Raw genomic sequence first — 26,201 nt, forward strand, 5'->3', positions numbered from 1 at the left:
TCACAGTACAGTTCGCTCTCAGTGTGGGACATTCTATGTGTCTGGACACATTTCTGACGATAGGTATCCATCCGCCTGGTATCATACAATATATTCACTCCCCTACAAATCTCTGCGCTCCGCCTGTTCACCCCTCCCTCCCCCTCATCCCCTGACAACCACCAATTGTCTTACTGTCCCTACAGTTCTGCCTTTTCCAGAACATCATATAGTTGGAAGCCCACAGTGTGTAGCCTTTTCAGATTGTGTTCTTTCACTTGAGTAAAATGCATATACATTCCCTTCATGTCTTTTCATGTCCTGAGAGCTCATTTCTTTTTCGTGCTGAATAACAATATTCCATCATTTAGGTTCTACGGTAGTGTATTTATCTGATCGTCTACCAAAGGGCACCTTGGCTTCTGAGATTTTGGCAATTGTGAATAAAGCATCCAGATGCTGGGCCTTCACGGGGCACCAGCTCACTACACCCCCAGGGCCGGGGCCAGCCTCACGGCTCTCTGCCTGGTTCTCCCTCTTCACTGGCCAGGAGGGCCACCGCCCAGGCCCTTGGGGACAAGATGTCTCCAGAGAACACATTTTAAGGGACACGCGTCCATCATTCTCCGGGCAGGGCCTGGTGCTTATTTGTGGCTGAGGATGTGGCTGGTTACAGCCTGCTGACCCCTTCTTGTTGTCAGATAATCCAGCTGAATGGGGTGGTGACGGGCTGGGCTGGGGTCCCAGCAGCCACCTCCTTCTCTGGGTGAGTCCCCCTCCAACACAGGCAGGACGGGGCCTTCTACATCTCTGTGTCCTTCTGTGTCCTCCCTCCTCCACACTCGAGGCTCTTTCTTGAACAATGGGACTTGTCTTCCATCCCGGAGTCCTTGACCTCTGTGCCTATGAGAGGGAGTCCTTCTCCCCTCCTCCCTAAATGTGCTGTACACTCTCTCTCCAGATCCCCTGCTGATGTCTTTAAAAGAAAGAATTCACAACCAGGAACGTGCAGAAAGGCTGAGAGGTCCCTGAGTGCTTGGAATTTATTGCCATGATGACAAGCATTTACCCTAAGTCGGGAGCAGGGGGCAGTAGGCTCCAGGTGTTCACAGCGGAGGGGCAGGTCTGCACTGATTCTCCAGAAGACACTGGGCATCGTTTGAACTCTGATACCTTTTAAAAACTCTGTATTCACTGTAATGGTTTCCTCCTGGGAAGGTTATTTTTTACCAGTTGCTTCTGCTTTTATTAATCCCCCTGAGCACACACATGAGAAAACCGACAATACAACCAACCCACCAAAAGTGGGTTCTTAGCTCTGGGCACACAGTACAGAAAGGTCGCTTCTCTTATTTCATGCAACAAGGCAGAAGGAAGAGTATTCTTAAAGTGACTTTGCAGGATGTGCTTTATTCTAAGTCAGTCCCGAACCCAAACTACAGAGGGTCAGTTATTTGGGACATATTCTAGTCCATTCAATGATTCTTCTCAGAAACTGTCCTTTAATATGGAATGAAAACTACATGTCAATCATCAATTTTTCATGCTACATTGTTATTTCATGAAGACGTTGTATGACCCATAATAATAATTTAAGAAAAGGCTGTTTGTTTATTTTCCCAAGCTCAATATACATATTTCTTTCATAATTATGAACTTAAAAAAACCCGTCTCAGATGTAAAAATGTGAATTGGAATATGTAAACTCGTTGAGAGACCTGAAAAACAGGGAAAAAAATGTCACATACTGGAAAAACCACTGCTGTGAGTCATGGAAACGGGAGGAAGCATGGGTGAGGGGGCAGAGGGGAGCTCAGACCTCAGTCAGCAAAGGCGACAGCGTCCAAGGACCCCACCTCCGCTGGGCGGCATCTCTGTCTCCCAGGTGGGGGTTTCACGGGGAGTAGGAACTCTCTGGAACCAGAAGAGCCACCAGCTGGGCCTCGGCAACACTGCGTCCATGTCTCTGTTTTGCTGCTTTTTTTTTTGTTTTTCCTGAGAAGTCACTGGTGTTGAATGGAAAGATTTCGTATTACTCTTCAGTTAAGGTAAGGCAGTAAGTGTCACTAAGGTTATCTTTTTGCTTAGAATGAGGCTTATCCTTCCACTGGCATCACCATGGGTCACCGGCCCCTCCCTCTTTCCCTCTAGAAACATGTGTCGGGGCTTCAGCCCCCACTCTGCTGCATATTCGGGGTGCAGGCCCCTGGCCCCTCCCCACGCAGCATCCCCTTGGCAGCCGAGTGCCGGGCGTGGCGTTGCGATGACCTGGTATCTCCAGGAGGGCACCGTCCACCCAGGAGAAGGTCTCTCCTTCCTCCTCCTGCTGTTCTGGGTCTCTGAGGATGAGACCTGTCAGCAACTCCTCCACAGTCAATCAGGACGCGAGACACCGTGGACTGACACAGGCGAGCAGCCCCGACTTCAGAGGAACGGGATTAACACGAAGGGTGTTTCAACAGCGCCTTGGCTCGTAGCTCTGGGGGCAAAAGGGAGCCCAGCCCTTCTGCTCCCGTCAGCACAGAGACTGTTTCTGCCGAACTGGAAACGCTTAGCTCGCAGGACAAGATTGTGCTTTTCTTTTTTTCTTTGGAAAATCCCCACGTTAACTCGGCTTGCGGTCTGTGGCCAGGGTGTCAGTTTGTTTTCTCCCTGGTCCATTTGATCATGGTTTCTGGCGACCGGTACAGGAATATTAATTTGGCATAGAGATCCTCCTCGAGCTCCAGCTCCCCGGTCTCCCGGACTAAAAAAATGTCTGTGCACAATTTCAGAATCCGATCCACGTTGGGAAGTTCTTCAAACATGATGGAGTGAGAAATCCCGCTGAAGAATTCCCGGACAAACTTCCCAATCACCAGCACCACGGAAGCGTAAAGGCCCATGATACTAGGGAAAAAAAGATGAAGAAAAAGAGGCAGAAGTAGTATCTGGCAGTTAAATATGGTTAACAGAAACACACACACACACACAGGAGAAAACATAACAACACTTTCCCTCAAATGCCACAGAGGATGTGATAGACTTACCAAAGCTTAAATTATTCCACTTTGGTGAAAACATTGACTTTTTGGCTAATGAAAAAGGTAATGCATGCTCTCTTTCTTTTTTTAAATTACACAGTACAGAATTGTAGGACTTGAAAAATCAAAGTCCTTTGAAATCTCACCTTCTGGAGACAAGCAGTGTTAACAGTTTCACGTATGAACTTCTGGTGGTTTTACTGCAGACGTCATATGCATAAGCTACATGGTGTGCATGCATGCTCAGCTGTATCCAACTCGTTGAGACCCCATGGACTATAGCCCTCCAGGCTCCTCTGTCCATGGGATTCTCCAGGCAAGAATACTGGAGAGGGTTGCCATTTCCTCCTCCAGGGGATCTTCCCCACCAAGGGATCAAACCAGTGTCTCTTGGTAGGCAGATTATTTACCATTGAGCCAGCTGGGGAAGCTACCTAATATATGTGGTAGAAATGCAATTGTATCATACACACTTTCTGTATTGAGAACTTTCCCCTGCCTTTCTCAGAGATTTGTGTTTATAATAAAATTCCGAAGAGACAATGATTTCTTAAGAGGCTCTTTCTAGGAAGTGGAAAACCTCAGTGTCCTGTCGGGGGTGCCTGTTAGAGGACTGAAGCATCAGAAGGCAGAGAAGTGCATCAGGCATGTCCCAAATTGATTTCTGACTGACTCTCATCTGCTAAGGTCAGAAGGCAACATTAGCAGAAAAGAGAGAACTTGACCCCAATTTCTAGATTAAACCCCGAATTGCACCAAGCTGTGTGGTAGCAGGAAGGAATAGTTAAAAAGCTGGAGATACGGCAAATATGGCTTCGGGTCCTGTGTTTGGTGGCAGGACCACCCAAGGCATTTTTTTACTTCTCTGGGACTCTGATTCCTCATCTTTTAAAACTAAGTTCCCTGTGACAAACCATAATGGAAAAGAATATGAAAAAGAAATGCATATACCTGTATAACAGTCACCTTGGTGTACAGTAGCTATGAACACAACACGGTAAATCAACTATACTTCAATAAAATTTTAAAAATATAATATGAAGAGCCAAGGATCTGTGAATTCTAATAACACAGCTATAGAATCTGAGAATTCTAGAAAGATAAAAGACTTCTGTCCTCAGCTTGGTGTGGTGCAGAGGGGGCCTCTCATGACCATCGATTGCAAAATGGCTCCTTACCCATAGCCGGCCAGGAACCCCAGGCTGGGGGGGCTGACCTTGTCGTTGAAGACCACCAGCTCCAGGGCCTGGGCTTCCTGGTTGTAGATTCTGTTCCCAGTCAAGTTGAGAACCCACCACTCACTGTTCGAGTTAGTCGCATTGTCTCTGGACAAAATGATGGTGATGTTCATGAAATTATTTTCTGGAGAAAGAGAAACATGAAATCTGGTTAGCAGGAGAGTTTAAGGATTTAATGCACTTAGTAGTTCCGGGATGGCACAAGCTGGTTGGCACTCATGGCACTGGGTTCCAGGATGAGGGCACGGGAGCATGTCGACTCTATGAGGAAAAGGAGTGGTGGGCCTGGGTGGCGGGGGGTCTCTCTTTTTCTCCAAGAGGCCAGTGCTGCTGCTACATGAGACGGCAACCACGTCACAGGGAGAAGGGGACCACGTCACTGCAGGATCTTTGCTGACAAGTCCCAACGACTAACTAGACATTTAAAAACCGCAATAACCGACTTGTGATGGAATTGACAGGCTCCTTCCTGTTAGCCCTGTTTATTGAGCATCTTCCAGGAAGAAGGTGCTGCAGTAGGGGCTCAGGGGTCACCCAGTCGCATGCAGCCTGGTCCAGTGTGCAAAGGCCACCTCTCCAAGCACAGTTTATGGGCACATGGCAACCACCACAGCACCTGTACCAACAAGGTCTGTGAGCCTGGGGAGACCGCTTCTGGGCGGCTTCCCAGAGGAGGTGACCTCTGTCTGAGCTGAGTCTTGCTGGGTGAGAACTTTAATAGATGGAGCCTGACTACCAGCACTTAGTCACCCTCGGGCTGAATCACATCCCTTTCTTGCCATCTTTGTTTTTTTGTTTTTATCATGGGGCCTTTGGCATTAACACTGTAGGAGGCAATTTTCTGCCAAAGATGTGGTTGCTAATAGAAGCAAGTAAATAGGTTCTGATAAGTCTGTTAATTTGTCACTCAATATAGATTTTAGTCAATCACGTTCTATATCGATGAAGAAAGGAAGATGATGAACTTGCCCTGGGTGAGTAAGTCCCTTCTTGCTGGTGGACACAGCCTGGAGCCTAGGCTTCTTGTGAACCGTGTCACATGAGAAAGAAACCTGGCAAGGAGCTTGATGGAGGCTGCAAGGGCAAACTGTAGATGTTGACTGCAAGAAAGATTAAGAACTGTTCCGAAGGGATTCCTTCTCATTCTTACCAGATAAAAGCTGCTTTATGGGTTTGGAGTTAGAGTCACTGGGTGCTTTCACGTAGTATGGATAAATCCTTTCTATGGTCCTGGGAATTAAGAGAAAAAAAAAAGAGGTAATTAAGTTCTAGTTGTTTCGCACACTCTGTTGCTTAGTCGTGTTTGACTCTTTTCAACCCCATGGACCATAATCCACCAGGCTCCTCTGTCCATGGGATTTCCCAGGCAAGAGTACTGGAGTGGGTTGCCATTTCCTCCTCCAGGGAATCTTCCCAACCCAGGAATCAAACCTACATCTCCTGAGTCTTCTGCATTGACAGGCAGATTCTTTACCATTGCATCACCATGCAAAAATGATTGTTTTTTTTTTGTGCTACCTTTGACCTCATTTCAAACAGATAATGTTGAGAGTCTTCCTATAATTATGCAATGTGCAGTCATCATAATGTATTAAAATACGCTATGTGTATTTTACATAATGTAAATACACGTAGTGTCCATTAACATCAGAAGTCTCCAAAGCTGAATAAATTCACCAGGTTCTAACCAGATGTTCAGGCCACCTCTGTACCAAGCTAATTAATGGCTTAAAGATGGCTATACAGATTTTTCCATACCTGTGACTTTTCTGAAGCAAGGGGCTATCTTTCTTGCTAAGATCCGCCCATTCTTCCAATTTTAATTTTCAGGATTTCAAAACTCTCTATAGCGGAATGGGCTGCTCCAGCTGATATGAGGATGCAGGTGTAGGGAAGAGAGGACTGGCATCTGAGCTCTCAGCCCACGGCTACTCCATCTCTCTAAGTTGCTTTCTCATCAGAAAGCGATGGGGAGAGCCTGACGGGTCTCAGGGGCCCTTGGTGTTCAATGCCTGACACGGGGTACTTTCAGAACCATGTCTGAGGGTTGCATGGTGCTGGTTCTCACCCTCAGCGCTTTGACCTGGGTTGGGGCAGACGGGGGCAGACTGGAGACAGAGCTGGGCACTGGGCAGTTTGGGATTAGCAGCAGTTGTTCACTCCTGCTGGTTCTCACATGAGACTCTAACATCACAGCTTAGATGTCTAGAGTGCAGTGTCGTGTGGCAGGAGAATATATAAGATACAGCTTATATATAAGATCTTAATATAAAAGATACAGATTTTCCCCCTCAAATTTCCATCTACCCCTTTGCCTTCTCACCCCCCTCCATTAGCCAGGGATTCAGTGCCCCAGAAGAGGGGTGATGGAAGAAAAGGGTCTCCCAGTGTCTCTCCTTGGGTTTTGGTGATTATGCCAGCTGGGAATAGAGTCTGTCACCTGGAGAAGAGTTCAGTCCTCCCCAGACATGCTGGGCAGAGGGAGTGGGTGGAGAGCAGGTGGGGCTTTGATGCAGCCCATCTGGGGCTCTAAGCACAGGCTCACTCGAGTCACCCAAGTGAGCAGGTCGAGTTTCTTGCCCACCCATGTTTGCAGAGGAGACTCTGCACCAGATACACACGCCTGCTGTCACTGTGTTAACAACGATGACCAACTCACACGGGCGTCCTGGAGCTTTCCGTGTCGCCGCCAGCTATCATTTTAGCAATATTCTCTCGTGTCGCGTTTTTAAGAGGGAAAGAAAGCTTATCTGTTGCTATTTCTGCTTTTGCACCCAGACTCATGTTTCTGTGAAAGAAAAAAAGAAGAGGTCAAGGTCAGTGGTTATTCACAAATCTGCAGGTGAGATTAGAACTCCTGAAATACTCATCTCACCAAGTTTCACTGGGTCCACAACTGTCAACCCCAACCTCTCTGTCCACCTCACCTGGACATCCAGCCTCTCAGATATCCAAGGAGGCTGCAAGCACCTTCAACACCGATCACAGGTGAGGAGGAAGAGTGTGGGGACCCAAAGAGACGTGGACCTGAGCATCTAGTAGGGCTCTGAGGCACGTTCTATTAGCCCAGTGATGTTGGTCTCCATGAGGACTCACAGAATCCATATTTTAAACAGAATATTCACAATGAGATGTCGCCTCACATCTATCAGGATGGCCATGATGGCCATCACTAAAGAGACGAGAGACAGCAAGTTTTGGTGAGGATGTGGGGAGAAGGGAACCCTTGTGCCCTGTTGGTGGGAATGGAAACTGGTGTAGCCACTGTGGGGAGCAGTTTGGTGATTCCTCAAAAAATTAAAAACAGAACTACTATAGGAGCAGTCCCACTTCTGGGTATTTTTCCAAAGAAAATGAAAACACTAACTTGAAAACATATCTGCTCCACTGTGTTCACGGCAGCATTTACAATAGCCAAGATACAGAAGCAACGTCTGCATCCACATACACGGATAAAGAAGATATGACACATACACACGATGGAATGTCATTCAGGAATAAAAAGAATGAACTCTTACTCTTTGTGACAACATGGATGAACCTTGATGGCATTAGGCTAAGTGAAATAAGTCAGATAAAGACAAATACTGTATAATCTCATTTGTGTGTGGAATCTAGAAATAAAAACACAAAACCTGAACTCATAGATACAGAGAATGAATTGGTGGTTCCCAGAGGTGGTGGTGGTGGTGGTAAATGAAATGGATTATTTCATTTCAGGAATGAAAGGAAGTGAAAGGGAATGAATTTTCAGTTATAACATAATTAAGTCCTGGCTACGTAATGACCAGCATGGTGACTATTTTTAATAAAACTCCATTGCATATTTGAAAATTGCTAAGAGTGGATCTTAAAAGTTCTCATCACAGGAGAAAATGGTTGGTAACCGTGTGGTGAGTGTTCGCTAGACACTATGGTGCCCATTTTGAAAGTACATAAGTATCAAATCACTGTGTTGCTCCCTTGCAACTAGAACAATGCCACATGTCCATTATCTCAATTAAAAACAGAATGTTCGATCAGAAATTGGTTTTTAATTTTTGGGGGTGGCTCTTCAAAGGAAGGGCTAAGAAGAGCATTTTTGCCAACACTGAATTCCATGTGGGGAGTTTGGGACATTTAAAAGGAGAAAATAAGGTTAAAGAAGGAGGTCTTTAAAGTCTCAGCAGCCCTCTCCAAAATCCTTCTTTACTGTTTCCCTGTGAATTCAGATTTAAGAACGCTTTCTTGTTTAGCTATCATGGTTCTCTCTTAATTCCAGCCAAGAAGCTGGTATTGTGCACACAACAAGCCTACCCCACGCCTGCCTGGAATCCTGAGAGAAACAAAGCTCATCAGCCAAGGTGCTGGGTCAGGCCCCCAAACAGCCCCACGGACACGTGGGGCTTTCGGATGCGAGGACTTCTCCTGAGATAAGTGATGTGGTGGCCACAGGCTGGCCAGAGGCTCATGTTGCAGGGGGAGGGTAGGAATATCCCTGCTCTCCCTGTCTGGGCCTGCCCAAGGGGCTCCCCCAGCTCAGGCTTAGAGAAAAGAGCCACAGAGGCTGCCCAGTGCTTGGGGCGGCAAGGGAGACTCGGGGTTCCAGGGGCTACAGGTCCTGTGTTATAAGACCAACTCAAGCTCAGGGAAATCTCATGCTTCACCTGGCTCGGTTTCATTTTATGAGTCATGACTCTATTTATTTTCTCTCCTCCTCTCTCTTTTACTCACAGACCTCACTGTCAGAGGCTTTAGAGCTAAGGTTAGTAGAAAAAGGAAAATTGAGATGTTCTCACTGGGCAAATGAGTCTCAGGCAAATCACTGTTTAATAACACACAAAAACATTAGCTGTGGCATTGAATGGATGTTACCCGAGAACATAAACCCAGATCCATGTTAATCTGAGGCTTCTAACCTCCCATGCCCCCCACCCCCACCCCAAGTTCAGGTTGGGGAAAAGGGGGATATTATGCACGGAAATCCAGTAACTACCTCTGAATACTCCATGAAAAAACAACAGAGAAGCTACTATTGGGGTCCTTGAGTTCGTGTATCATTTTCTGCTTACTGGGAGGGCTGATGGTCCATAAAGAATTTGAGTTTCCTTCCAGTTCTGCGACTGTTATGTCTTCTTTTTCATAATTTTCCAGAAATTGCATAGCACCCTGTGTACACACAAACACAGCTGCATAAATAGACCACACCCCCGAGGACATGCAAGAAGGTGACTACCCTTCCCTCTATCTGGCTGTGCAGAGGGATTTTCATCCCAACAGGCTGTCTGGAGTGTTCTGGCACTAAGAGCTCAGTCACATCACCAGACCCCAGTGGTGGTGCTGCTACTCCCATGGGCATGGGTGCTGGGTCGATTCAGTCATGCCCCACTCTTTGCAACCCTATGGACTGTAGCCCGCCAGCCCCCTCTGTCCATGGGTTCTCCAGGCAAGAATACTGGAGTGGGTTGCCATGCCCTCCTCCAGGGGATCTTCCTGATCCAGTGATTGAACCCGTGTCTCTTACATGTCCTGCATTGTTGCGGGTGGGGGTGGGGAGGGAGGTTCTTTACCACTAGCGCCACCTGGGAAGGCCCCCTCCCCACAAGGCCATGGAATCACTCCAATCAAACAGCACAGAAAAATCAGATGATTTAGTGTCATCTTTTCCTTCCCACTAAAAAAAGAAAAGTACCAACTATTGGGGAACATTCTTCTCATAAGAGAGACAAGTTTAATCTACCCTGGACATTGGGCCCTTCCTCACAGCTGTGTATTCCTCAAGACTAGCGCTGACAGTGGGCATTACAGGCCAATCATTTTACAATGGGGAAAAGCATCTGTTTGCCCAAACACTGTACTTAAATTAAAAGTATCATTTGTAAAGCCGATTTCAACCACGAAGAGTCATGCTGTCATAGTATTAAAAGCATGGAATGCAGAGAGAAGGATGACATCAGCCACACAATTCCACCACCAGAACTTGATTCCCATTCTATACAGTTGACGATACATGCCTTAATTTTTAAAATCAATTTTAAAATAATGGCATCCTTTTACATCTCTTTCATTTTGAGAAATTTTCATGCTATGAAATCATCTTCATAATTATCATCTTATTAGAAAGGAAGTTGCTTGGAAAACCTGCCATAATTGATTCATTCAGTCCTACTTGTTGAATCCCCAAGCTGCCTGGTTCTTATGAATGTGGAGGATGCTGTCACAAGCAGGCACCTGTGGGGCTTCTCCCATATTCTGAATGACTTCCTTAGGACAGACTCCTGCAGGAGACCTCCCAGTCAAAGGGATCAATGTCTACCACGATTTAAAAACTTTAGAGATTTGAAAAGGATCAGCACCTGTTGTGTTTAACATGAAGATTCTCTGAATTAGAATTATGTTTATTATCACTTATGTCCAATAATACAGACACTACATCTTAGATGATCAAAGTGGCCAGTGGCCAGGAACCTGCAGTGTAACAACTGATCATCCCCGGGAAGTCCTGCCCTCCAGCTGAGGTCGTGGCCAAGTGGTGAGTAAGGTGATGACAGTCAGCTGGCCAAGATGACAGCTGTTCACAGAGACCATCTCCATGCATCTACTTACAGTGTCCTTAGAAAAAGCTTTAATGAATTTATTAAACATTGGCTGGTCCATAACTTTCAGCTGGCTTTGCTGGGCACTCATTGTGAAAATAGGCTGGAAAACAAAGACACACGGGACGGTTACTATTTGAAATTCCTTCTGTGCATCCTGGGTTCTGAGAACAATATTAAACCGTGTATTATCCACAGCCAGTGCAAGGCTCTCTCTTCCATGTCTCCTGCACCTTAGCTCACATATTTGCAGAACTGTCAATATTCAGACAGGAGATGTGGGTCCACAGAACCTCAGTAAGTCATCCGGTGGTCAGGGAGAGGGCTGCGCTCGGCAAGGACTCACAGAGGGGTGGGGGGATGGGAGACCTGGAGGGAGGCATGGTTACCTGGTACCCGCCCAGGGTGATTGTGACTGAGACGTCCAGGGGCTGGTTGATAACCCCAGCGACGGATTTGACCAGAGACATGAAGAGTAGCGGGAACCAGACGATGCAGATGAGCAGCACGATGATCATGCCCCCCATCCCGTACTTGACCACCTTCTTCTTCTTCTGCCCCCGGGGCTGCGGGTACCTCTGCAATGGGAGGGTGGCATGCTCAGGTGGTGTCCCCAGGAGAGGCGGGCACTATGACCACAAAGTCTGCCTGGGACTGAGTCCTGAATCTGTTCAGAATGCACCCAGTCCCAGCCCTGGAACAAGGGAGGCAGCAATGCTGGGCTGTGAGGAGCCTGCTCTGTGACCCCTACAGGGTCCACTGGGGCCTGAGTGGTTTTTTCCTTAAAAGGACTCTGTGGGTTTGCTGGGGGCAGACCTGTGGACCAAGGGACCAAAGCTTCTGCTGAATAAACCCCTGGTTTTAAGGGATCAGGTGGGAGAAAGACATTTTACTTTAAATTCCTGAATATTCGAAACTGTGCCTTTCAAGGGGGTCCTCCTCCCCTTGGCGGGTGGAAAGCATTTTAACTTTGTTCGTGACACATGTTGTCAGGACCACATGTCCAAGCTGGAATCACCTCCATTTGCTGCATCAAGGGCTCCCCAGCCCAGAGCTCAGCCTGCAGGCGAGTGGAGGGCTCAGCTCTGCCATGTGTCGTGGAGGCTGCTTGGGTCTACATGCCTGTTCCATACTTAGATGCTGCTTCTACGGGACCTGTCTCCTTTCAGGGGTACTCTGGAGGCTGGACTACATATGTATGGTAAACTTTTGAAAAAATCCCTTGAATAATCATGTTGTTGTTCAGTCGCTAAGTCATGTCTGATTCTTTGTGACCCCCATGGACTGCAGCACACCAGGCTTCCCTGTCCTTCATCATCTCCCAGAGTTTGCCCAAGTTCATGTACATTGAGTTGATCATGCCATTCAACCATCTCATCCTCTGTTGCCCTCTTCACTTTCTGCCTTCCATCTTTCCCAGCATCAGGATCTTTTCCAGGGAGTCAGCTGTTCGCATCAAGTGGCCAAAGTATTGGAGCTTCGGCTTCAGCATCAGTCCTTCCAGTGAGTATTCAGGGCTGATTTCCTTTAGGATGGATGGAATCATAATTCCATCCACATCTAAACCTTAAAATCCAACCTAGCAGAATGAGCAGATATTTTCACTTTAATTTCCTTTGCACAAAGAGGTTGCCTCCTCTGTGTCTCATTGAAGAGTGGCCCACAGGGTGAACCTGAGTCTCAGACACCTGGACCACTTTCCTCCAGCACATCTCACCCCCTCCTGCTCCCAGATGAGCCATTTCAGAACGACTGTGTGGTCCAGCACCGTGTCACCTCTTCTCACAACAACACAACAAGCACCTGCCAGAAGAAGAATCATCTGGAGGCTCTTCTCGCTATGGCAGCAGCAGGTCCAGACTCCTAACTCCAGCAGGGTGAAGTCAATGGGGTGTTCATAGGTCCAGGTGGGTTCTGCCTCATTTATTGGGCCACAAAACTTGCAGAAGTTCCTATCAGTCTTATAACCGGCCTGTATCTAAAAGACACAAATACGGCTGAGGCACTGCTATTGGCTTACTTTTTCCGACTCCCGCCAACACTTGAGGATGAAGATGTGAGCATAGATGTCCTCCACACAGATCCAGCTGGACAGGCTCAGGGTCGTGTCTGTCCACACCCAGTCCATCACAGCCCTCAGCTCCGTCAGGAAAGGGACAAGGCGGAACCTGTGGAAACCAAGTCTTGTTAGAAGGACAGCTGTGGGCTGGCCCCATCGGCGGACAATCTTGCAGGCTCATGGAGGTCCTGACTGTCACTGTTACTATAAAAATTCAACATGGAATACAACTGCTTTTCATTATCAGTCCGTTAAGGAATGGTATTTGCCTTTTCCTTTTTTTTTTTTTGGCTGATGGTTTTAAAAAACTTTTATAAATACATTTGAAAGTGTCTTCAATTTCTTTAAGTCTTACAGTTATAGTTTTCTTCGTATAAAACTTAAACTTCTTTGGCTAAATTTATCTTGAAGTATTTTATTATTTTTGATGCTCTTGTGAATGGGAGTGTGCTGTGTGCTCAGCTGCTCAGTGGTGTCTGACTCTTTGCAATCCCATGGACTGAAGTTCGCCAGGTTCCTCTGTCCATGGGACTCTCCAGGCACAAATACTGGAGTGGGTTGCCCTGCACTCCTCCAGGGGATCTTCCCAACCCAGGGATTGAACCCATATCTCTTGCATCTCCCACAATGGAGCAGGGAGGAGAGGGGGAGAGTCTTTACCACTAGCGCCACCTGGGAAGGCTCCCCTCCTGCCATGGCCACAGAATCACTCCCCAACCCTGGCTGCCCCCCCATACTCCTACTGCCCCCGGCCCCCCATACTCTGCGCGTGGCCAGGATGGCACCGAGCACCCTCACCCCTGGAACAGGAAGAGGTTGACGTAGTTGTAGCTCTTGGTGAGGAAGTTGCCGAGGACCCGAGTTGGGTAGCCGCAGCGGATCTGGTAGGCGGACAGCCCGAAGTACACGCACTTGACGAAGTACCACAGCTGCGCAACCAGGTTCTGGCTGAACTTCCTGGGCGAGAAAACAGAAAAGTACAGGGTGGGATGCTCTTCGGGTACAGAAAGACACCAGTTAGGGTGAGAGAAAAGCCTACTCTTCCCTCTGGCTTCTAAAGGCAGGTCCTTATCACAGACGTCTCAGCCGCATTTGGTTGGCAGGAGTCATTCCTAAGCTAATGACATCCTCCAAAGCTGGGAGAGCAGTGTGGTCACCCGAAGAATGCCCCCAGACCCCACTCTAAGATGGGCATGTCCTCACCCCAAGAACCTGAGAACGCATGACCTTCCTTGGCCAAGAGGACTTGACAGACACGCTAGGGTTGGGGACCTGGGGTCGGGAAGAAGTATAGCTGCCCAGGGGGCCCCACAAACAGGCCTTAGCCGGACAGCCTTGCTCGGCTGTGGGCAGGAGACGTGGCAAGGAAGAGATACAGGGTTGGAGAAGGAGGAGGAGACCCTGAGCATCTCTGGAAGCTAGAAGAGGTCAAAAGATGGATTCTCCAGGGACTCTCCAGAAAGGACCGTCGTCCCGCCCACATCGTAATTTCAGTCCAGTGAGGCCTGGGTCTGCCCCCTGGCCTGCAAAGCTGTAAGACAATGCACTTGCATTTAACCCTGACTTTGCAGTGGTACTGATTAACCCCTATCCTCTCCTTCCCTGTGCGCTTATCCTTACAAAACATTTCCTTCCCCTATGGGTTCCAGGAAAGTGCCCCCACAGCTCCAGTTCCCAAGGCCTCACCTCTCGGTCACGCCAGGCAGGATGAAGAACATCCAGAAGTGAATCCCAAACACCAGGATGACCTGGAAGATGACCTTTCCTAGGACAGTCTTCCTGAGGTAGAGCGCCCGGTCCACCACCATGGTCCCGAACTGAATGAGCACCATCACCAGGAAGGGCCCCGGCACCTGGTCCTCGGACAGCGAGGACGTGATGTCGGCCGCAGCCGAGTGTTTCTGGGGAGGAGACCGCAGGCTCAGTCCTGGACGCACCCACAGGACAGCATCGCTCATCCCCGCGGTGTGGTGGCCTCGGTCCCCCACCTACCCCGAAGGCCCAGAAGCCGAAGACAATGATGACGAAGTCCACAGTGTCCGCCAGGAACATAAGCACGTACACATCGGTGACGGCGCTGTAGTCGGGGTGGATGAGGTCGTAGAAGAACTGCCTGATGGGCACGTAGAGCTGCAGGGTCCTAGGGGACAGACGCCCAGTGTGGGCTGGGTGGAAATGCAGGACCCCCAGAGACCCCGTCACTCTGCCCTCTGCTGCCCTCCCGCACAGCTCGCCCTCCCCTGCTCCGGCCTCAGGACACTTCGCTGGGGGCAGGGGCCCCTGCTCTGCCACAGACTCTGCACAAGTTCACAGCTTCTCTCCGGAAGCATAACGGAATGGTAGCCCTGGAAACGAGGGGCTGGTTTGTGCCCTGATTCAGTTGCTCTCCACCTGTGAGACTTGGATCCTGCTACTGAGCCCTGTGTGCTTTCCTCTTCTGTAAAATGTGTAACGAGACCCGAGGGACAGGGCTGCGGTGAGAGTGACAGGACCCCGTGGTCCTGCTGGCCCCGGTAGATGCCAGGAGCCCCCTCTCCTCCCCTTTCCGCCCTTGTCCCCAGGGCCAGGCATCATCCTGGGCTCTGGGGCTCAGCCTCCTTCATCCCTGTGCTTCCACTCTGGCTGTCTGCCAAGCCTCTGTCCCTTCTCTTCATGGTCCGTAATTCAAGACCATGTCCAGGTGAGCACAGCCCTTGGTCTCAGAGCTCAGGCTCAGGACCAGCCTTGAGGCACCGGCCCTGTTTTCACTCCCGTCTGCTGCCGGTCTGCCTCCCTGATACCTGGGAGGGGGGCCCTGTGACCTTGGCTGGTGACCCTGGGCTGCATGAAGGACAAACCACTTCTTGAATGCACCTCGGCTTCCCTCTAGAGGGTGAGCATATCTCTGAGGACCTTCTGATTTGACTTCACTGCCTGTCTGGTTGGACTCATTCATGTGCCTGGAATTATATACCATGAGCTAGTGTGTTTAGAAGTGCAATGGATATAAAAACGAATCATCCTATTGGAAAGTGATTCTTGAAAGCAATATCATGGTGGGGCATTTTGTTCTGCCCAAAGCTGATGACACTTTTGATGGGAGAGGTCACTTCTCAAGCATGTTGCCTTGGGCTGTTGCTGAGGAAGTGCCCCCAGTCCCCAGGTATCCTCACTCATTCACTCACTTCTTTATGGTAAAGGCTTTTGCTTTGATTAAGTGGTCCTGCAACTTCTCCATGTAAAGTTCCCGTCTGCTCTTCTGCTTGACGCTCACGACGCTGCTTCCTTTCTGGCTGCTGTTCCGGGTGCTCGTGCTGCCTGGAGACAAGAAGGAACTGAGACGCGCCCTGAGTTGTGCGTCTGTTGCCGTTAACTGTCGCAGAAGCCCACCAGCTCCAAGGCAGAGGGACAGTTGGAGGCTGGTTAGAGGGCAAGATGCACAGAAGCCTGTCAGAGCAGCGGCGGAGAGCTTGGGATCTGCACCCCTACTCTACTTCCACGGCCAAAGGTGTCCGTGGGCTTCCACACCCACCTGCCTCCTTCCTGGGTGGCTGTGGGACCTCTGTCCCAGGAAGAATTAGACTGGGGAGCAGTTTTCTCCTGCTCAGTGGGGTCCCAGGTTTTGGTCGTGGGTCTTCTAGCCCAGGTCCAGGACCATGCCTTTTTTCAGGACCAAACTTCTCTAACTGTAAAACCAATATGAGATGGCCTGCCAGTGTTGGCCAGAGAAAAGATGAATACAGAGGGTCTGGAGAGCTGCAGACAGGAGTGCTGGCAACACAAAAGCGCAGTTACCCCAAGAGGGGTGACGCACGTGTATTTTCCTGTCACTGGCTGTTCGGTAAGAAATTAGTAACTAACGTGGGAAAAAACTAGGTGGTTTGACTTAAAGTTTCTATTGATTAAATCTAAGTGCACTTTCAAAATAAATTGTGATGCACAGCATTCTGGGCACACCCGGCAGAATCTCTGGGTATGATTGACAACTACCCTGTGTCCGACACTCACTAGGTACGAGGCAGCGTGCTGGTCACTTTTCACCAACACCTGAAACCTTTGTCCTAGGTGGGGGTTGGAGAATTCAGACAGACACCCTAGACAGGGATGTGAGCGCCCCAGGCCACACAGCTCAGCCAGGATTTGAACTCTGTCTGGTTACAAAGTACATTCATTTCACATCGCAGTATCTGCTGCCTTGACAGCACGCAGCTCCCTTGCCCCTGACCCCTGGCACCAGGGAGTAACTCTGCTCAGGGGTCCTTAGAGCGACACCACGCAGCAATACCTCTCTTGGACCTATTCGAGGAAAAGCTGGACCCCTGTGATGTCTGGGAGCCGCTGCTGGAGCGCTTCCTCCGGACGGCAGCCGGCTGCTCGGGGAAGGTCACGTGCACTGACTCCACGGACGCGGCCAGGTTGATGGACTTGAGCGAGTCGGAGGAGGCCCTCCTGCCATGGCCGAGGGACAGCTCGTCGTCTGAGTCCACTTTGTCTGAGCCGCTGTCCACGATGTCGTCTTCATCCCAGAGGCCGTGACACTGAGGAGGCAGGAAAGGGACAGCTCAGTCCGCTGTCCAGACAGAGGCTGGGACTCAGCCCCGTGACATCCAGGCCACCAGCGTGTCCCTCAGGATCGGAAACCACACGTCGAACGGGGCGACTGCAGCCAACGACCCTGCTGGACAGAGGAGACTGCTAGGAGAGCACGACCTAAGTGTTCCCACAGAACACCGACCAACAGGCAGGCGAGGAAGTGGTGGATGTGTTAACTAACCAGACGGGGGTCCTTTCACCATATACACGCTTATCAGTCACCACATATACACTTCTGATACCTTACAATTTCACTGGCCAATTATACATCAACAAAGGATCCTTCAGCTAAAGCTACGGTTTTTCCAGTAGTCATGTACAGATTTGAGAAGGCTGAATGTCAAAGAATTGACACTTTCAAACTGCGTTGCTGGAAAAGACTCTTGAGGGTTCCTTGGACACCAAGGAGATCAAACTAGTCAATCCTAAAGGAAATCAACTCTGAATATTCATTGGAAGGATTGATGCTGAAACTGAAACTCCAATACTTTGGCCACCTGATGGGAAGAGCTGATTCATTAGAAAAGACCCTGATTGAGGGCAAGAAGAGAAGAAAGTGACAGATGAGATGGTCTGATGGCATCACTGACTCAACGGACACGAATCTGAGCAAACTCCAGGAGATAGTGAAGGACAGGGGAGTCTGGTGTGCTATAGTCCACGGGGTCACAAAGAGTTGGACATGACTTAGCAACTGGATGACAATACATCAACAAAGCTGAAATTTTTTTAAAAAAGATTAGAAAACCAAAGCAAGTTCAGGGATCCTAAGAAAGCTTATTATCTACCTATATGTACTTTTGCAAACTCATCACACCCCAGTGACTCACGAAAGACCCCCCGCCTCCCCAAGCCAAATGGAGCATTAGGGACTGGCAGTTTGCAAGGTTACAGAAGGCAGAGGGAAGATCTTGGTCATAGTCCACATAGGTAAAAGCCTGTGTGAAACAGCCCAGCAAGTGGGATAGAGGTCAAATACACATTTACACGTATGTGTGTGTGCATGTATGTGTGTGTTGCAGCCTGGCGGAGCAGAGACCAGAACCTGTCCCATGACTTGAGGGTGCGGCAAACTGCGCCCTTGTGATTGTCCTGGTAAGCATACTGAATGGACATTCTTGGGGCGGACGTGGTCTCTGCTCCACTTCACTGCATACCCCTGCGTCCATCCCCATGAAAACAAAACAAGATGTTCCTGATCAACAGCAGAGCCTTTGCTAATCAAACTCCCCAGTATAGCTATTCCCTGATGATCTCATGTGACTTTTGCCAATAAAAGTGTGGGCTGAAAGGAGCCATTTTGTCCTTCTGTCATGGACAGCAAGAGGGCTCCTTGACTCCCGCTTGCCAAATTATATATGTCTGTCTTTCCATTACGCGCTCACCCCTGTTTCAGGTCTTTCTCACTCGCTGTGCTGGGCGTGGCATGTGTGTGCCTTAACTTAGTCCAAGCTTGTTCTGAAAAGGAACTAACAAAGATACTACTTGATAAAATGAATGTAAGACATGTTATATCAATACAAGGAGACACAGTTAAAACAAGAGAAGGAAAGTGAGATTCTGACCATAGGCATATCAATACATCCAAGGCATGCTGTATGACAATCTCTAATGTGTAGACTTAAGTAGCGTATCACAGGTTCAGCTTATATTTCACAGTGTTTGAGACAAGGAACCCCACAGATGCTCAGCAGGATGACAGGATGTGCAGATCCCAAGAAAGTTACCCTGCAGACCCGTCTTCCCAGAGCAATGCAGGTATGGCTTTCTCAGAAGCGGCCTCTCTGGGAGCACAGCTTAGGATCCCAAGGCCTATGCATTGGGCAGTCTCTCACTAAACCAGGGGTTTCAGAGCAAAAACCATGAGAAAAGCAATGCTCCTAAATGGGGGTGGGCCAAGGTCAGGCTGGAGAGGAGACCTCAAATTCTAGCCCCCCAATGATCTGCCTTCAACTCAGGCAAGACTTGGTGGATCCAGTGGTAAGAACCACACACCTTTCAGGCAATTCCCACAAACACGAGATAATCAGGGTGCCTTCATCCCAGGGTGGGCTTCACAGGTGGCACTATTGGTAAAGAACCTGCCTGCCAATACAGGAGACATAAGAGGTGTGGGTTCGATCCTTGAGTCAGAAAGATTCCCTGGAGGAGGGATTGGCAACCCACTGCAGTATTCTTGCCTGGAGAATCCCGTGGACAGAGAAGCCTGGAGGGTTATAGGCCATAGGGTCGCAGAAGAGTCAGACATGACTAAAGCAACTTACAATGCATGCGTGCATCCCAGAGTAGAAATAGGGGGAAATTTCCCCCAGTTGATCACAAACTCCATTATTGAGTACACAGTGTTGAGAAAACAAATGAACAAAACTGTTAACAAAGAAAACAAGCGCACACAGACAGACCTCGCCCGTGGCCCCCAGCCCCTCGCGATCCCAGCGCTGCGTGCTTGGGGACAGCCCGGGGGTGGTGGGCGGGCAGTGCGATCCCAGCGCTGGGTGCTTGGGGACAGCCCAGGGCTGGTGGGCGGGCAGTACCTTTAGGATGGAGCGGTGGAAGAAGAGCGCCAGCAGCTGGATGAGGTCGTAGAGCACGTAGGCGTCCTTCTTCTCCACCCCGATGATGTTGGGTGGGTGGTAAGGCTTGTCCTTGTTCAGTTCCACATTCTTGTTCCAGGGGAAGAACCCAAATTGGAAGAAGTACTTGACCACAATGGCCACCTGCACAGATGTGAGAAATCAGAATAAATGATGCCCTTTAAGAATAGTTCTAGACGAGGAACAGTGATACAAAACTTATGGGGAAAAGTCTCAGTTCTGGTGCTGGGAATGCACACAGCATGTGGAATAACGAATTCTCCTTCCACAGATACTGACTTCAGGACAAGGCCAGAACCACACCTCCAGGGCCTGTGACTACAGACACATCGGGGCCGTGGAGGTTATTCCTGACTTGGCTCAAATGACTTCTGCTATTGTCAGGGAGTGGGCTAGTTTCTGGGCTTCCCAGGTGGCACCAGTGATAAAGAACCCACTTGCCAATGCAGGAGAAATAAGAGATGTGGGTTTGATCCCTGGGTTGGGAAGGTCCCCTGGAGAAGAGATTGGCAACCCATTTCAGTATTCTTGCCTGGAGAATTCCATGGACAGAGGAGTCTGGAGGATTACAGTCTATAATGTCACAGAGTTAGACATGACTGAAGTGACTTAGCATGCATGCAAGGGCTAGTTTGTGCTGATTCAGTTAGATACTTATACGAATATTCAGCTATTAAATGAGGTCATTAGGACAAATGTGAACAGCAGGATCTTTATTCTGCAAGTATGGCTTTAGTTTGTAATCTTTAGGAGAAAACTGCACAGGCACTATAGACAATTTTCACTTTATTCTGCTCTCTTTCCTCTCAGCATTTTATTGCTCACTGGAAGTTCTCCTCAAAAAGAAATAAAAGCAAATGAAACAAAACCTTGCCAGCCCAGGGTATAAACGTGGAGATGTTTGTAGAGATTGACTCTGAAACACTCCTCCAATGTCTGTATCATCAGGGTTAATTGCATCCAACTGTATTTCAAGTGTTCACTGTACTGTTTGATCCAATGTCCACTCACTGACCATTCATGGCCCTGGCACCGTGCCTGTGTCTGCCTCGTACTTACCGTCTTGCTGGTCAATATCACAGGGCAAAAAAAAAAAAAAAAAAAAAATCACAGGGCAGACACCAGACCTCAAAAGCCTCCCCCACCACTCACCAGCTGGATAAAGTGAAAGTGTTAGTTACTCAGTTGTGTCTGACTCTTTGCAACCCCATGGACTGTGGCCCCCCAGTCTCCTCTGTCCATGAGATTCTCCAGGCAAGAATACTGGAGTGGGTAGCCATTTCCTTCTCCAGGCAATCTTCCCAAGCCAGGGATCAAACCTGGGTCTCATGCATTGCAGGCAGATTGTTGACCGAATGAGCCATCAGGGAAGCCCACTTTGGGCCAATTATTTAATCTCATAAAGGCTGTTCCTTATTCCTTTTTTATGGAATGATATCAGCTTCTATGTTGTGTGAGGTGTGAGATGTGAAAAGACAACTATAGTTCTCAGCACCAACAACTGCTGGTTATAATCACATGCTGACCTAAGACGATTCTCTAACTGACTATTTACATGAAGCAGGGGTCAGGCAGGTCCACTGGAGGGACGCCTACCTCCGTGTAGACGATGGCCATCATCCAGAAGCGCCTGCTGGGCCGGGGGACGGACAGCATGGCCCAGAGGAAGATAAGGATGGGCAGCACGAGGGTAATCATGGAGGCGGAGACCATGTGGTTGAGGATGATGACAAAGTAGCACACCATCTCAGAGCGGGCCACCAGCGTGTTGTACAGTGCGTAGAAGAGCAGCAGGAAGCGAGGCTGCCCCACGTAGAACTTCTCTGACTCCTCCAGCTCGTCGTCATGGAACATCCTGCCAGAACACTGGCCTCAGTTCCTCCCCAGCACTGATTCCACGTGGCGAGACCTTGCCCACCCCTCCCTGCTGCCTGGGTCCCCAGGCGTCCTGTGCTGTCAACCTCCTGTCATGTTACAGAGACAGAGGTGAGCACGCATGTGGCTCTAAATGTCTGGGGGGACCTTTTCCACGTGGTCTCTGCACCCAGTAGCCCAGTGGACACTAAGGGTCACTCCCAGCTCCACTGCTGTGGCCGCAGCTCTTACTTGTTCAGCAGCAGCTCACTGGCTGTCAGCTCATGGGTCAGAGGTGGCAGGATGCTGGCCTCCAGCCGATCCGAGCGGCTGTCATCCGGGCTGACTTCCATGTGGGTCTGGCCGGCTGAGTCGTCCCGGGAGTCGAAGGACAGGCGCTCAAAGCTGACAGCCTTGCTGTAGGATGGCGGGGCCTCCACGTCACCATCCTCCGTGGGATCCTGTGGGGACTCAGCCTCCCGGGCCCCCTCGGGCGCCTCCTCGTCCTGCTCAGCCTCCACTTCCTCGATGGTCTCCGTGGTCCCCTGGCGCGAGTACAGCATCGTGCACTGCGTGGGCTCGCTGTCAGGAGACACGGAGGGCACCGCCTGGCCTCAGCAACCCCTACAGCCTCCTGCGGCACCCATGGCCACGCACCCAGGCACGTGGCGGGGATGCCTCCTCACTCCCCACGTTCCATCTGCTTTGCTCCTTCTGGATAATCATGTCTGGGTGCAGAGACGGGGGAAGGGTGCTGGGTGGCAGGTCCCAGGGCGCCAAACCCTCTCGTGCATAACTTTTCAGTCCCGTCGATGGTCCTAAGCAGCAGGCCCACTGTTTATTTCCAGTCAAGACACAGTGAGCACAGTGCACCTCCCAGAGCACAGACTGTAAAGAAAGGTACTCAGGGAAAGCAGATGTCTCAACTGGCTGGGTCCACAGGTCCACAAAGATGCACTCTACTCTCAACAGACCCCACACCCTTAAGGGGAGGCCCAGAATGGTGGACCATTGGCAAGACAAAGCCTGCCTCGTTGTTTATGCTGGCTCCTCCCTGCACTTCCATCCTGTGCCTTTTCTCACTGGTGCCTCTGACACCTGACTGGACGCTCACCATCGTGCTTTTCCTGGCTCCCCACCACCTGGCACATGGAAGCCCCGCCCACCACTTTCTGCCCCAGGGTCTCTCCTGGGGCTGCACCCACCCTCCCCTCTGACTGCCCTTCCGCTTTCTCCTCCCACTGGTTTTGCGCTGCCAGCTCCTCTTCCAGCTTCATTTTCCAGGAGCCCCTCTGTCCTGGTCTTTACTCTACTTCTGTGTCCTGTCTTCCCTTTTGCATCTCTCCTCCCCTTCTTAACTCTTCCTGACAGGTTCATGCAAAAAACACTGGAAACAAAAGTACAGCAGCCATAGCCGTGAAATCAAGGTCTGCCTGCTGTGCTGTGTACCTCAACACACCCGGCCCTGAAGAGAGGGGGAAAAGTCACCTGAAGATGCCGAGTATACGGGGTGTGCAATGATCAGCTGTTAGGCTCTGAGAAGGTGCTGCTCCTTAAATGGTGTGTGTGAGCAGCTGGGGTCATATCGCTGAGACGCTTAAAGGTGCAGACTGTACCCATTTCTCTTGTCATGGACACTGGTGCACACACATGAATGAATGAATGCATCTGGCTGAGCCTTGAGACTGAAGAGCCAGAATTGCATGAGCTCTTGATCCTAATTCAGGGTTGTTCAGGGCCCCAGGACTTTGGCCCTACATGTGCCTACAGCACATTAGGGTCTCAGAATGCCAAGACAATGCTTTTGGCTAAGACTTACCTTGATTAGACATGACCGTGAAACTGACTGGTCACCCAGTTCACAGTTTTCAGACCACTGGAACCAGCCCCACACCAGGTTCTAACTTCCAGAGGGACCATAACCTATCACAAGAATGCTCTTTATGGTTTTTGATGAGGTCTGACCCCAAAGTGATTCAGGTAAATCCTGGTACGTTCAGGAATCAGCAGATTGGAATGGCATAGCGTGTGCCCACCAGAGGACATCTTAAATGACCATGGCATTCCCTGAAACGCCAGGTGCCAGCCTCCTGAAGCTCTGAATGTACATACGTACATAGCTGCTGGAGACAGCTGACTTGCCGACACTGCCCTTAGATTAGGGGTGGGTTATTTGGGTGGTTATTTGGTGTCAGGATAAGCACAATACAGCTTGTGCTTCTGTGCTCCTGTTGATTTTTCAAAGAAGAGCTTTTGGATTTTAAGCAAGTGATTTCATTTCTATGCATGATTATAGTTTTTATCGTGAGGTTTAATGAGAAAGCATAAGCCCAAAGTAATCTTTCCCAAACCAAACAAGTTAAGGTCTCCCAAGGTAATACATTCTACTGCATAATAATATTATTTTAAAAACAATGGTTGAATATATTCTAACTTGCATGTCAGTTGGGCATGTAGCATGTGGACAAATTCATTCTGTATTGACCAAATGTGACTACATACAGGATTTGGGATTAACTCCTACTGTGTAGATCTTTGGACAAAATTATGAGAAAGTTTCCTACTCTTCCTGACCCATTTTTCCCCCTGAGGACTGCCTACAGGCACCCTCAACCAAGGAGGAAACATGCTTGCTCCTTTGGAAATAGAAAGTGTGAAATACTTACAAAATGGAGGAGAATGTTTATAGTAGGATTTTTAAGAAACTCCTAACAGACAAAAAGCAAAGAGCGGTTAGTTGAATAGAACGCTATCCTGGGAACGACCAGTTGTGTCCCAGGAAGGATGCTGGTTATGCTTTCATTAGTCATGCACCTTCTTAAGACAAAAGTGAACGAAAACACACAGGTCACAATAACTCATCTGTGCAATGACACGGAAGGGGCTGACACGGTCACAGACAAAGCATGCACGGGTGAGCACCTGGAGCCTAAGCTGGTGCTCTCGGCGGACGAGGAGGACACATCCATGCTGAGCATTTTACGGAGCCCGGGCCGAGCGCGCTCACTCGTTTTAGGCACAGTTTCTGGTCCATCTAAATCATCAAGGGTGGACTGCCTTGAGAACAGCATGGTTGCTTCCGTGTAGCAGCTAGCAGCGCAAACAGTTACAGAGACACAGTGTTAAAACAGCGCCGGAAACAGGAGTCACACACGTCAGAGACCCAGATACCGCCATGCAGCAGACCACATGCCACTCCAGCACCACGGACAGCGGCCACCGCAGCGGGGCTCCGGGACAGAGAAGGGAAGATGAGACAGGATAGCACTGGGCTGGGAACAGAACTGCTGACAAAGGATGAAGTGTTGCTCTCTGGGTGGGACAGGGAACTAGAATAATGACAAGTCCTGACCTGTCTCTCACAGAGCAAAATTCATCTTTACAATTGTACAGCTGAGGGTTTTTTTTTTTCAAAGACAGGAAATATATTTTATTCAGAGCCCCCCTTCCCCAATCCTGAGTTCAGTTCTTAAGCAGAAATACCTGCTCAAGTAAAATTTATATAAGAATGCCATTTAAACAACATGGTTTCCAAAAGAAAAGAAGGAAGCTCAGGATTGACTGCAACAAACTGAATTTTCCACCCCATTTTCTGAGTGATATTCAGTCGAGCCAAACTGGATGGCTTGGAGAAGAGATGCTGGTTTGATATGCAACTGGATATAAACCAACATCGAAAAGAAAAGAAAAGAAATGGTAAAAAGGCAACAACACAGGAAGTCCAGCAGTGGCAGGGCATCTGGTCTGTTAACTGTTCATTGAGCCCAATGAGTGATTTTCTCTGTGATCACATTCTAGGTCTCGGCAGATGTCAGCAGGGTGAGATCCCACTGGCTGAATCCTCAGCACCTGTCACTCGACACTCAGGGAGGAAACTGAGGCAGATTCAGGGCTGAGCTGCTACTGGGTGATCCCAGTAGCAGCCAACAGCTCAGATGGAGGCATGATTGCAGTTCACATGTGGAGTTGAACCCCAGAGAAGAACACCCCCTGAAGCTGTTGACATGGAGGCTCCTGGGGCACTGGCTTCCAGCCTGAGAGCGAGTGACCCAGCTGACCTTTCATGTTACAGACAGCTGATTTACTGGATGAACATCAGCCTCTAGTGATTGCACCAGGGGACCTATTGTGTGCCGGCCACACAGTAAGTGCCCTTAGTCAGTGACTGTGGGGGCAGAAATGGAAACCATTCAATATGAGGGAGTGACCTCTGGGGTCCCCTTTAGGGGTGGGGAATTTGAGGCGCTCATGGAACTGTTAAAGGGCTTTCAGGTTCTCAGAGTCATAGCAGCCCCCACACCCAAGTG

At 49.3% G+C, this 26,201-nt stretch overlaps 1 protein-coding gene across 3 annotated transcripts in view; it reads right to left on the reverse strand.

The window, feature by feature from the left end:
• Window positions 1–997: 997 nt before the first annotated feature.
• The window catches only part of PIEZO2 (piezo type mechanosensitive ion channel component 2), a 252,900-nt gene continuing 227,696 nt past the window's right edge, over window positions 998–26,201 (reverse strand). The window contains exons 38-54 of one of the 3 annotated variants that reach the window (XM_059881054.1): window positions 24,817–24,984; window positions 22,147–22,476; window positions 21,637–21,895; window positions 19,981–20,163; window positions 17,139–17,391; window positions 16,039–16,171; window positions 14,867–15,014; window positions 14,561–14,775; window positions 13,673–13,831; window positions 12,836–12,983; window positions 11,205–11,393; window positions 10,826–10,918; window positions 9,216–9,388; window positions 6,900–7,028; window positions 5,391–5,470; window positions 4,181–4,364; window positions 998–2,868 (exon numbers count right to left, since the gene is read on the reverse strand). In XM_059881054.1, coding sequence (XP_059737037.1) covers window positions 2,616–2,868; window positions 4,181–4,364; window positions 5,391–5,470; window positions 6,900–7,028; window positions 9,216–9,388; window positions 10,826–10,918; window positions 11,205–11,393; window positions 12,836–12,983; window positions 13,673–13,831; window positions 14,561–14,775; window positions 14,867–15,014; window positions 16,039–16,171; window positions 17,139–17,391; window positions 19,981–20,163; window positions 21,637–21,895; window positions 22,147–22,476; window positions 24,817–24,984 — 3,097 coding nt within the window. In that variant the 3' untranslated portion in view covers window positions 998–2,615. Of the gene's footprint in view, window positions 2,869–4,180; window positions 4,365–5,390; window positions 5,471–6,899; window positions 7,029–9,215; window positions 9,389–10,825; window positions 10,919–11,204; window positions 11,394–12,835; window positions 12,984–13,672; window positions 13,832–14,560; window positions 14,776–14,866; window positions 15,015–16,038; window positions 16,172–17,138; window positions 17,392–19,980; window positions 20,164–21,636; window positions 21,896–22,146; window positions 22,477–24,816; window positions 24,985–26,201 lie in introns of those variants that run through there. The other 2 variants (XM_003587787.6, XM_059881053.1) reach the window with 2 other exon arrangements.

The sequence above is a fragment of the Bos taurus genome, chromosome 24 (genome assembly GCF_002263795.3).
Source record: "Bos taurus isolate L1 Dominette 01449 registration number 42190680 breed Hereford chromosome 24, ARS-UCD2.0, whole genome shotgun sequence".
NCBI classification, from domain to species: Eukaryota; Metazoa; Chordata; class Mammalia; order Artiodactyla; family Bovidae; genus Bos; species Bos taurus.